Here is a 13,120-nt window from a genome sequence, read left to right as displayed (position 1 = left end):
GTATACTTTTATTTCCTAGAGTCGTAGTTAGATTTTTGAGTGAACTCCTTTAAAGAAAAGAAAAAGAAAAAGCCTCACTGACAGTCCTACTTTTTTTAATGAAAATTGTGTGAAAAGTGATGCTTCTTTGACAAAGGTCTTCCTTGCGATGGCGCAGTAAATGCTGCCTAACATAGGAGGAAGCAACTTGAAAATCATTTGACAGATGGATACAAAGATGAAATTTCTTTTCTTTGTTTTGTTTTATTTCATTGTTTACAATTACAGGAGCGGTTGGTTGCCTCTCTCCATAATACTATGGGGAAATAAAAATCTTTGTGGATAAAGATACCAGAATCTAACAGAACATGTGTTACTGGGATTGTACTACTGGCCCACAAATCAAGATGGTGACAGTGATCAGGAGATGTTAAGTGAGATGAGAGAACCTGCAAATTTAGGACAGGGAGCAATAGTATTACATTTCAGCTATCCACATGTAGCTTTTATCAGGATGAGACATACAGATAAAATTTTTGGATGCAATAAATTATGCTTCCTAGTTTTACAATCTGTTAGAAATTATGCCATTCTACAATAGCTTTTGGGTGGTGCAAAGGACTTGGTTCAGAATGTTTTGGTGGAGTGCTCTCAGTAGTAGCAACCTCATTATAGTGGTGTTTAGCATTGTGGCTGGAGAGGCAGACCAAATAAAGCGCATGAATGTTCTGTTTCAAGAAGGGGAGCTAGGTGAAAATGAAGTCAAATTGTCAGGAATAAATAAACAAAAAGCAAGAGATCTACAACTATCCTGGAGGTCGTATTTTGGAAAAACAAAGGTATTAAAAAAAAAACCAAGCAAACCCAACAGTTTAAATGTGTGACACCACTCATGAAGAAAACATTGGTCCAGCAAATCCCTTTCCATGGTTCCATAAGTTAGGAGGCAATCATAGGAGAAGATTAGATTTTCAGGAGGGAAACCTTGCCCAAATTAGAAAAATAAGAAAACATATAAAATCAGCAAATCCCCCCTTATTTTAAATGAAAAATGAAGAGGGCTAAAAAAAAAGTTGAGGAGCACCCTGCAAAGGATTTCTAAGCTGATAACTAAGTGGTCTTGCATCAAAAACAGGAGGTCATTTAGAGGATCAATGATCAGGGTTGATAAGGCCTTAAAAGCAAGGCTCCATTCTTGGTATTGTATTTTGCTGGTGAAGGGAAGGTGGCCACTTTATGCATTTTGTAGCAGCATATCAGAAGAGCTAAGTCAGTTTATTGTAAATTTACAGAAACTATTAGGTAAAGACAGACATGTTAGACACCAGATGACATTCAGCTGGGAGTCTGAAAAAAAATCAGATGTGAAATGGCAGAACTGGTGGCCAAGGTGTGCAGTCTGCCGCCATAAATGGTCACTGTGCCAGAGGAATACTAGATCAAAGTCATGTTGGCAGTACACAAGCAGAGCTGTAAATGGGACCCCAGAAACTACAAGCTGATGATTTTGACTTTCATCTTACCGGGGATGGTAGAGTCTTCAACAAAGAATAGGATGCAGAGAGTCACTATGGTTTCTTTAAAGGGAAATCCTGTTTCACTAAACTGCTGGACTCTGTGAGGGTGTCAGTAAGCATGTGGATAAAGGGCATCCCAGGAACATAATGGATTTGAATTTTTTTAAAAGCCTTTGTCAAGGTTCTGTATCAGTTCTTATTTTTTTTAAAAAAATGTATTGGAGGAAATGTTCGTGACTAGTCTTGCAGCTAGCTGGAGTTGGAAACCAGATAGAGTATGGTGATCACTTTTTTTTTGAATGGCAGTCATGTCCCTCAGGGATTCATGCTGGGAGTAATTCTGGTCAACATCTTCATTGATGACCTGAAGAAGGTAGTGAACAGAAGTTTGTAGGCAATGTTAAGTTCTTTTGGGTAGTCAAATGCTATGCCAAGGAAAGGAACTCCAAAAGGACTCATAAAACAATGTGGGTAGGCAAATTAGTGGTAGAAGAGCTTTAAGTTCAAAGTAAAGCGTCTAGGTAAAACAGTATTGAGCTGAGTCACGATGGAGGAAAAAAGTCATGGAGTCATCATTGACAGGTCTCTGAAATCATTGGCTCAGCACAAGTAGTTGTCATAAAAGCCAACAATACGTCATCATCCACATACCCACCAGGAGGAGTATTGAGAACAAGACAGAGGTGATGTTTTGTCACTACATAAAACCTTTGTGTGCCCATATTTTGAATATTGGGTAGAGCTTTAGTATCTGCTTCTTAAGAAGCAAGTAATGATGTGAATTAGAGGTCACACAAAGAAGGGGAATTAGTCCTACAGGGGATAGAATAGCTGCCTTAAAAGGAAAGATTTAGATGTCTGGGATGCTTCAATTCAAAAAGGAGAGGGCTGAAGTATAGATGCAAAGTTTGCAAGATCAGAAAAGCACTGGATAAACTGAATGTGGAATTGTTCGCCAAATTGTGCAATGCAAGAAACAGGTGGCATTTGAAACTAGTAAACAAAGAGTTTAGTGTGTAAATGAAAGTACTTCTTTACACATCAGATTTGAACCTCTGGAGCTTGTTGCCACATGAGGTTGTGAAGTGGGGCAGTTTCAGCAGGTTCAGAAAAGGGATTAGACACATCATGGGGAACATGGATACTAACAGGATTGGGCCAGGGATAATATCTTCTGGTAGTCCCTAGTACAACAATTACAGATGCTGGAGGAGTATGAGGGAAGGATTCTGTAGAAAGCAGTAGGCTCATGTGCTCTCCCTAAATGCCATCTCTTGTTGCTACTCCTGGAAACAAAGTGCTAGGCTACAGCTACTCTGTTGTGATCCAGTAGGATATTATTTCTTACGTTCTTATGTTTTGATTGTTTAATGAAGACATTTGCTCAGAATTTTAAATGACTCAGGGCAAGAAGCTGACTGTTTGTCCGAAAGAATGGCTTCTTCTAATTGTGGTCCATTGGTATTGCTCAGTGCCAGAAAGGAAGAGTAAACCAGGACTTTATTTTAATGGTATTATATACATCTTCACTTCTTCCAGTTTCTTTGTATCCAAGTTATCCAATCAAAGTGATGGAGTACTGTAGCTTAATGAGTAACTACATTTGAGCTGATGCACAGTGACCGACCAAACGCAGCAATTACCTGCCATTCTTGCCAAGTAAAACACAGTAGCTTAAACCGTGATTTAGTCTGACAAATGATTTGTGGTTTAAGCCTAGTACCTCCTGATTCACAGACCAACATACAGGCCATTACTGCAGTTTGTGCGATGAATGTTTACTCATTAGGCTCCAGTACTGATTTTTTTTCCAACTGAAATCTCTACCCTTCTGTGCACTTTTTTTAATATTTTCTCCCCCTTTTATCAAGCACTTTCTTCACAGTATTTGGCACTCTAGCCTTACTTAGAAAAGGACTATGTGTGTTTGAGGATTAGAAGCAAGTATACCTTGCTAGGACTCAGAACTGCAGATTCAACTTAACAAATGCTATTTAAATCACTTGGTGTTTTGGTAACTGATGCAATGAAACACACATGCAGTCTCGGCTGTGGAAGCACTGCCTGACAGAGATGGATCAATGACTGCCTAGCTTTTAAAAGGAGTCCTTGTCAACAGAAGTGCAACAGAGCACTATCTCCTCTCTATCCGTGACTAGAAGAAAGGAATGAGAAACCACTTTGAACCAGATGGTGATTCCTTCTAAATGAAATGGGGGTCTTGAGCTTAGTATTTCTATAAAGCTCAAGTTACTCTTTGTGTCTTGCAGAAGGTACCTTTGGAGCATCTTGCTGTACTTTGTCCTGTGCACAGAAGATTGCAGGTCAAATAAGCATGAGGAAATTAAAAGAAGAAAAAAAAGGACTGTGGGAAAGGTAGAAAGAAGGGAAAGAGAATCAACCTGGAATATTTCATATCTCTAATCGCTTAGCCATAGTCTTGAGGTTTGATACCTCTATACAACATTGACAACTGAAATAGTCTAATGACTGTTAGCTAGGAAATTACTACATTTAAAATGTGACAACAAAGGAGTTGCCATTAATAATGCTAGTAAGTTTTACTTGTTAACGAATGCTTTTTACTGCTTTCCATCTGGGTTGTTACATTTTGTTGCAAGCATGAAGTTTTGAACATCTTTGAGACATTCAGCATGCTCGTAAACATCCAAACATGCCAATTTTGAAAAGAGTGAATCAAACATGTAAGCAAAGGAGCAGAACATAGGTCATCTCTTTTTAAATTATTATCTTATATATGGCTAACTAGCAACAGACCAAAATGACTAGAAAGAAATGAAAGAACAGCACATGTATCAGCAATGCTTGCCTGGTTTACTAATCTTGAAATGAATAATGGAAATGCAAAAACTGAAGGGTATATGTCAAGAAGCTAAACATGAATTCATCCATTAGAGGTTGTTGCACAGCACATTTCTTGTCTGCCTGTAGAAACTCTTCCTTTTAGGAGGAGGGGGACACTCACTCTATTTAATGTCTTTCTAAAATGATTACAATTCCACTACAACTGCAGTGCCTCCAGAAAGTTAAATGAAGGATTTGTGGTATGAGCTTAAATGGAGTCTCCTTTCTTTCTTTCTCATTTTCTTAAACCACCCTCATAGCAAAGGGTGTGTGGGGGCCTGATCCCTCTCTTTCACCTGCAGATCAGTATTACTTTTGATAGGATTGCAGAACTGAGGGACAAATTAATCAGCGTTTCAGGTTGTACTGTAGTTTGACATACAACCTTAGCTGTTATCGCTGTTTTGCAAACAGGTCAGGGTCATTAAGACGTGTTGGTGCACCCAAGGCCCTGACAAGCCTCAACCTGGGCCCTCCACCTGTGCACCTTGTGCCCAGTGCTCCTGGAGCTCCACTTAAGCTTGGACCCCCTGTCTGCACCTGAACTACATCGCAGTGTACCTGTGCTCAACTCTGTCCCTGCTGCCCTGATTTTCTCACTGGTCTTCCTGGATTGACCTCAGATGTAACTAATTACCTTGTTGTGTCTGATGATCACCAGGCTGTCACCGTCACCACCCGCACCCTGGTTAAATACTGCAGGACATTGTCCTCGTCAGGGAGGTAACTGTTCTTGTCTGGTTTGTGGCTGTCTGCAGCCACAGCATCATGGAGCAGCCCAGCTCTTCTTGTTCCCATCAGTCCCACAGAAGCTCATACTTCTGTGAAGGACCTGTGGTTATTATACTGCTAGACATGCTGCAGTGTAGCGTAGCTCAGGCAAGGACTGGGACAGTCTGGCCTGAGCTTAAATAGGGCTCCTGGGACTGTGGGCACAGGGTATGGGTGGAGGGCTCAGGTGAGGGTGGTGAGGGCAATTAAGGGAAATTAGTGCATTCAGCGCCCTGATGCAGAAGAAATGAAGCTTGGGTAACTTATTGACACTGGAACTGAGAAAGGCATAGATGTTTTATAACTACGAATGTATTATCTCAAGGTATGGGGAGGCTGTAGCACAGTGGCCAGCAGCTGGTTAGTTTACATGTAAGTTCAGCTTTTCTTTCGTCTTTAGAATATGAGTGGATAGGATCAAGAACCTTGCTGTGCTGCTTGAAGATAGTGCGTTTGATCCATGTGGTGTCCAAAACTATTAACTTGTCACTTGACCTTACTGAAAAAATAATAGACAAAACCAAATGGTTTTCTGATCTCTGAAACTATTTGTCTGTATTGATTTTGAGAAAATATGCATGTAAATGGAGAAGTCTAAAATATATTCTGACTTTGTACTTCCAGGTTTCTGAGCATGCAGAACTTGCCTGGATTCTTGGGTGCTTAACTAACGTGCCACGTCTGCTACGCTTGCCCCAGTGGAAGGTATGGGCAGTTTCAGAAATTGAAAGGAAATACGTGGGAATTCAGTAGAACTTCTGTCCTTGAAATACTTCTCATCTGTGAAGTACCAGCTGTATCTTGGTTATCTTTGCTTTAGGTTTAAGTAATTCTCTAGTCCTATGGTGGAAGGAGGAGAATGTCTCTTTCCAAGTCTGTTGCTGTCAGTGAATGTTTTCCTGCTGGAAGCTACAGGATAATATTTTTGTCAGAGACTTGCAGAAATTGTACTGAATAGGAGGTTTGTTTAGTGTTGTTAAATTGATTTTTCTAGAATGCTTGGAGTTATTTCAATGCTTATTTAATAATGCAAAACAACTACGAGATACTGCAGTGGAAACCTTGAGCCTAGGTGATTAAGGGGTTCCATAAACAGCTCTTCTTTTTCCACTGTGAAGGGTGGTTGTTCTATAGATTTTTATGGAAGTGGGTGCAGAAGAAGCATATATTGGAGAGGAGTATAGAAATCATAAATATTAAAAATATACTGAGTGATAAAATTAATACATCTTAAATGTTTGCCTTTACAAGTCTCAAATGTTCATCTTCTTAATCTTGGTGCTGCATCAGCACAGCTGCATCAATGGAGGTCTTGCATTTAATTTCCTTGTATTTTATTTTGGCATTTATTAAACAGAAAAACTGAGAGGCAGGAGAGAGAAGTATCAAAAAAGGAAAAAAAAATCTTAAGAGCGGTTGGGCTTGCAGAGTTCAGAGCAGTCTTAAATACCTCCAGATGTTTTCTTTTTTCCTGTTTTTCTTCTTAATTAAATAAAAACAGTAAAACTTAAATACAGCAACCAGTGTTAATGCATGGCATAGATTAAAGCCAACCTTTTCAAACCTAAGGTTCTAAAGTTAAGCTCTTAAATCCAGCTTTGACTGGATTGACTTTCCGAATCTGCAGATAGGTGTTACAGGTGCTAGATTTTGCAGATTAGGTCCCTGAACCCTAGACACTTAGAGATGTGGACAGAAGACAGGATTTGTATGAGAGGGTGAGAAAAAATCTAAAGATATTTGGCTAGTCTTAATGAAATAATTAAGATTTTTAAGGGGTTTTGTGTAGTTAACTGTCCTTAAAAGGAAAAAGTAGATATTCTATTGCTAGAACAGAATTAGTATCTGTAGTCTGACTGTCTTGATTTAAATGGTGCATATCCTAGGGTGGTAAAGATCTTCAGGACAGTGGGTGGATTGTGGGGAGCAGCGTGAACTAATGGACAGAACACTGGACTCTGCATCTGGAGTTCTGGGTTCTCGTAACTGTCACTGACTCGCCTGGTGACTGTGTGTGATCACTATGTCTTGATCTCTTTTCTGTGAAACACAGGTATTAACGCCTTTTTATATCTGTTCGAAAGTGTTTCAAAAATTTATTGCTGAAAATGCTATTTAAAATAAGTGTAATAACCCAGCCTGATTGTTTTGTGTTTGTAATCATTTTGTTGGTAAGATTACAAACAGAAAGAAAACACAAGCCTATGTTTTCTCTCCACTACAATAGCAGAACAGTGTGGGGAAATTCATAAATATAGGACATAAAATGGGATGTGTGCAGATTTTACATGGCACACTTTCCTCTGGAGTTAAACTGTAAGTTACTCAAATTATTTGGAATTCTAATTAATTAAAATCACAGACTGATACCATTAGCCAAAAGTGTGATTCTTTGTTTTCCTTTTGCAAACAGATGAAGCGTGCCAGCGAGAATAATGAAGGAACTGTCGGTTTGTTGACTTATCCTGTGCTTCAAGCAGCTGATATTTTGCTGTACAAGTAAGAGGCAGAACGTGAACCCATTGGCAATGTCTGTTCAGCTGCATTAGAATGAATGTTCATCAGGTCAACATGCTAACTTATTAAGTGGGGGAGCTGGGTGTGATTAGATTGGAAGATTGGATATGGATGGCCTCTAGTCGGTGGCTGAAATCTAGCCTGGTTTGAGAACTGACAGGGCTGTAAAGAGAAAAAGCTGGTCACTTCAGAATAATTCTTAAGGAATTATAACACATTCATGTTTAATTATACGTATTACGTGTTCACACACATACATATACATATTTTTTTTTAAGTAGCTATGCTTTATTTTATGCAGTGTACTGTAGAGATACTTAAATAATTGGCTGTATGTAGTATACCCATATTAGTGTGGGATTCTGTGTAGGCCTGTTGATACTGATGAAAAAGTGAATGATTTACTGCACCTTGTGGTACCTGGGCTGATTCAATTTTCTCTGTGGTGTACTATGTGCTGCAATGGAAATACACCCTAATGAGGGACTGGTGACTCTGCATGCCTAAGTTTCTAGCCTAGCTGATAGAACTTGTAGTGCATTGTCCTGTCTGGTTGTATTTTATAATATGTTTTAAACTGTCTCAGTAATTATTAGAGACAATGTACTGTGTATTAATTATTTCTATGTTCTGAGCATATGTATTTTGTGGCGTTGTTCTGAAGTGAAGTTGTAAATAATTATTGGAACAGACAAGTAATGCAGAACTATGAGGACAGGCACTTCAGGAGGACAGAGTAACCGAGATTAGCCAGTTGTTAACCCAGAAAAATGTATCTAGAGAAATTTAATCCTAAGTGATCGTTAGTAGGGGAAAACAGTAATGTTAGAAGACCAGTAGATGGTCTTTCTAATTCACTTGAATTTTAACTAAAAATAATGGGAAGAGAGCAAAAGTCAGAATGAATTTGAACATTAAGATGATTAAGCAGTGAGTCTCATTTGATTGTCAAGGAGTACTTAAGGGTGAAATTTAGACAACTTTATCAGAAATCACCTCAACCATATATGTCCTTCCACTTCTAATAAGATCATGTGATTTGTCATTCCTTAGTGAAGCCTGTGATTTGTTTGCTACCATGTGTATTAACAGCAGGCTGTCCGGATGGAGCACAAAACAAGGAAGTGAAAGAGAAACAGTATCTCTTTGAAGAAATTCAACATAATAACTTTAATAAGAAGTATTTTAATGTAAAAACGTAATATAGGGAACAAGAATCAGGAGAAATGGAAGCACAGAAAGGGAATGGCAATCATGAAGAAGAATTAAGACCTGGAGGAGGGGGAGAAGCAGTACTAATTCAGATGAACCAAGGATCAAAGAGACAGGAAAATGGACAGAAGGTAAATATATGACAGAAAGGAAGCAAATAGCACCAGCACAGAAATATTAAAAAAAAAAAAAAAAAACAAACCAAAACCCACAAGGAAAAAGAAAAAGGCAGAGAGTCAGGCAGAGGCATTTATAAAGACAATATGTTTTCTGTTTAGGGGCAAACTTTGTGAATATGGAACCATTCTAGCATATGGAAACATTTCTTTTGACCTGCTTAAAGTATATTGATTATGGTAACTGATTTTTCTTTCTGTTAGTTGTAGGCCACTGTGATTTCCTATTGGCTACTGTAGCTGTTTCTAGGTTGCCTTGCTGACTTGGTGGGGAATAAAGGTGAACAAATTGATTCCTGGATGTCAGCCCAGTAATTCAAAATTGGAAGGAAGGAGTACCATGTTAAACTGAAATTTTCTGAGAACTTAAAAGATGCATGGTGAACTTTTTTACACTGGAACATATCCAGTATTCAGAGCTGAATACCCCACAAGCCTTAGAAAAAAGATCTGCTGGGGGAAGGAAGAGTAATCAAAAGCTGGCAAGACATCAAGTCTGCCTCATCTAAAAGAATCATGCATTTTTAGGGAGTGTGATTAACTGTGGGAAAGATTCACAGGGAAAGTAATGGATTCTTCACCTCCTCATGTCCTCTGATGCAGATTGTGTTTTCCTGCAGAATGGCATTCAAGCTATTGAGTTCAATACAGAAGATCAAATGAGCCTTTGATCCTAACAGTTCTAATCTATGAATGATAACACTTGTGGCAATAGAGGTACTGGCCCACATGATATTTATACAATCGTGACCCATGAGGAAGCACCGGTCTTTTCTTTCTTTCCCATGATAAATCCACAATACTAACTTCTCAACAACAGTTATGCTTTCCTGAGACTTTACAAGGCAAGGTGCTTGTGCTTATGCCTCGCAGATCTTTCTTTGTTCACACACTGTAACATGTGCTCTTTGATCTCTAGAGGGACAGCGGGAGATACTACAAAAACCTCTCTTTGAGCAGAGTTTAATAGTTTGCTCTTATTGGTATCTTTACCGTATATGTTTTTGCAAAAGGCTATTTTTGCCCTTGGAGATGTGCTTCGGTTCGGCACAAAAAGCGGGGTCGTCCTGGGATACAGTCAGTTTGGGATCTTGTTCCCACAGCACCTATATCTAGCTGAGACTGAGTATTTGGCTTAATCTGGCCCTCAGTCACAGCAGAAGCTGTGACAGTCTTTTGAGTAGCACTTCAGCAGAACCAGAGAGCTTTGCTGAGTTTCCTGTATCTGTCTTTTATTAAAAGGTCGACACGTGTTCCCGTTGGAGAAGATCAAGTCCTGCACCTGGAACTAGCCCAAGATACAGCACAACATTTCAACAAGAAATATGGAGAATTCTTTCCTGTGCCCAAAGCCATTTTAAGTGAGCTGGTCTTGGGTTTGGTTTTTTTTTTTCTTCCCCCTTAACTGCATTTCAGGGTTGAAAATGGATTTAAATTTTGTGGAAATAGTTTCAGGGACCAAGAAAAGGGAGCAAACTGTTGATAAGGGAGTGGAAAATTAAAAACTGACAACAAAAGACTAGAGGCTGAGAAAATGAATGCCCAAGATGGACATAAGGCTTTACAGATCCCCGGTAAAGGAGTGTATGTGACATCTGGTATTCTAGTCCAGGGGGCCAGATGCACTCTGCTGCTGCCAGTCAGCCTTGCTCTTCAAGTATTGGACCTTTTAAGAGTTGGGTCTCTGCTCCGTGTTGCTAGTTCAGGAGACATGTAAGCAACAAGACAAGAGACCTCTAGCAAGCAGAATTTTTTAATGTCTGTGTGGTAGATGTTTACATTAAGCATGCTAAACAGCTTGTGGGTGTATTGGTACAGTGCTTGAAACTCTTTTAAGTGTGTTTAATATATACTTGCATATTTCAGTAAGGGTCTCTTACAGAGCTTAGGCTTTTGGGTTTTGATCTTAGACTTGGGGAGACTTATAAGGAAAATCTTCTCAGCCATTTTTAAGCTATAAGGTCATAGGCCGGGGGGTGAGGAGGAGTCAGATGGCGCAAATGGCATGTTTGTTAAGAAACGTGAAGAATTGGGCAAGGAAGAAGCATTGCATCTTTGTTGTAAGTAATGTAGAGGAATGCACAGCAGAGACCTTCGCCCCCAAAAGGGCAAGGAGCTCTCACCTTAGAAAAGACAGGCAGTGATAAACCTTTCTCAGTTTTCAAACCTTAGTGACAAAAATGGTGTTAGACCCAGAGCAGAGCATAGAGAATACTAGGTATTGCAAGCTCTGCAGTTCCTAACGAAGAATTAAATACTAAGCACTGTAATGAGGAGCTGAGTGTAACCTATGTGCAGGTGAGACTGTTACCCAGGAAATAAAAATGCTCAATTTGAAAAACAAACAAACACTCTTCACTTTCCTCATGAAAAGCGTACCTTCGTAAGTTCACAAGTATAGGCAAACCAACAAAATATCCTAGATGAACAGAGGAGTTAGGGTAACTATTCAGACTCATTAGCTGTAGGCAGTTAGATTACCTGGACTCCTTCAGGTTTACAGAAAAGAGACAGACTCTTCCAAAAGATGATTCAGAACAGAGCACTTTCTGGGGCGGTCTGAATTGTACCCTGGAAGAACATATCCTTTCACTGAGTACATAGACCATCTATGAGGAGTATGCAGGTAATTTAGTTGGCTGTATTAGGTGTCTAAAAACAATTGATGTGAGTACTTTCTAGATCAGTGATACTTTCTGAACTCAATGAATGGTGTTTCTTGGTGAAAGACTGAAATGGTTTAGGTTGATGCTGTTAAAGAAATTGCTTTGCAGTATTTCACCAGTGGTACTCATCTATTTCATGTACACACGTATATCTTAGTAGTTTGTACAATACCCACACCTTTCTTATCTGAACAGGATTTTCCCTTTAACCGAGATAATTAGTGTTCAGTTGGGCAACTTTTAATAACTGTCTTTATTGATATTTGGGATAATTGCCAAGAGATTTTTGAGTGGAAGAGTTTCCTAAAGTAAAGAGGTTAGCTCTTCTGGGATTTTTTTTTTACCCGTGGATTTAGTGCATATCTCCACTGTTACAGAACCTTTCAGTAATGTGCAGTCCATGTTCTGTACGTAACTTGTTCCCAGTGCCAAGAATACAAGGAAGGAGACAGTTTTCGGGGAAAATCAGCATGTAGCCACAGAAAATATTAGGAAGTGTCACAGCAGAAGTTTCTACTTAGTGAGGAGGGGAGAAATGGAGCAGGTTTTCATTTAGTTTATGGGAGGATAAAGGTGGCTTAGAAGGACAGGGAGGGCATAAGGGCTAAATAGGAGCTTACACAATTGTGCTCGCAACTCATTTTTAACCAAGGGTAAACAGAGAGCTTCATTGTGCTGCTGCAAAGTGTTCTTAGCAATTGTCATAAGAAACCATTGTCTATGTGTGTTCATAATTGGTCCTTCTTTTTTTTTTTTAAGGTACAACAAAGAAAATAAAATCTCTCAGAGATCCAACAGTGAAGATGTCCAAGTCAGACCCACAGAAGTTAGCTACTGTTAACATAGCAGACAGCCCTGACGAAATAGTGCTGAAATTCCGCAAAGCTGTGACTGACTTTACCTCTGAGGTAACCTACGACCCAGCCGGTCGCCCTGGTGTCTCCAACCTGGTGTCCATTCATGCTGCAGTAACAGGGCTTAGCATCAAAGAAGTGCTGCACCAGTCTGCTGGTCTTGACACTGCTCACTACAAAATGGTGGTAGCAGAGTCGGTTATTCAAAAATTTGCACCTATCAGGAATGAAATCAAGAAACTCCAGGAAGATAAATCACATCTGATAAAGGTTTTGGAGGATGGAGCAGAGAAAGCCAGAGAACTGGCTGCCCCCATCTATCAAGAAATAAGACGACTGGTGGGATTTCAGTAGAAACTGCTGAGTAATTGCCAGGACTTCTGTTTCCTGGGACAGACATTTTGTTATTTGTATCTTCTTAATCATTTTGATTTGAAACAAAAACTTTTTTTTTTTTCCTGGAAAATCCAAGTAGGACATTGAAGGTGTTTGCATTAAAAAATGTGCATGAAGCCAGGTATATCCAGTGGAACCAGCATTGAGCTTGTCTAGTCAAAGGGGGA

General features: G+C 39.4%; 1 protein-coding gene across 1 annotated transcript in view; it reads left to right on the top strand.

The window, feature by feature from the left end:
- WARS2 (tryptophanyl tRNA synthetase 2, mitochondrial) overlaps positions 1 to 12,911 on the top strand; it is a 42,481-nt gene extending 29,570 nt beyond the window's left edge. Inside the window, exons 3-6 of the mRNA XM_086464778.1 lie at positions 5,757 to 5,837; positions 7,546 to 7,631; positions 10,280 to 10,398; positions 12,463 to 12,911. Coding sequence (XP_086320904.1) covers positions 5,757 to 5,837; positions 7,546 to 7,631; positions 10,280 to 10,398; positions 12,463 to 12,911 — 735 coding nt within the window. The remainder of the gene's footprint in view (positions 1 to 5,756; positions 5,838 to 7,545; positions 7,632 to 10,279; positions 10,399 to 12,462) is intronic.
- Positions 12,912 to 13,120: the final 209 nt, after the last annotated feature.

The sequence above is a fragment of the Leptosomus discolor genome, chromosome 1 (assembly GCF_034619465.1).
Source record: "Leptosomus discolor isolate bLepDis1 chromosome 1, bLepDis1.hap2, whole genome shotgun sequence".
In the NCBI taxonomy this organism is placed as follows: domain Eukaryota; kingdom Metazoa; phylum Chordata; class Aves; order Leptosomiformes; family Leptosomidae; genus Leptosomus; species Leptosomus discolor.
This window is presented reverse-complemented; position numbering and strand designations above follow the sequence as displayed.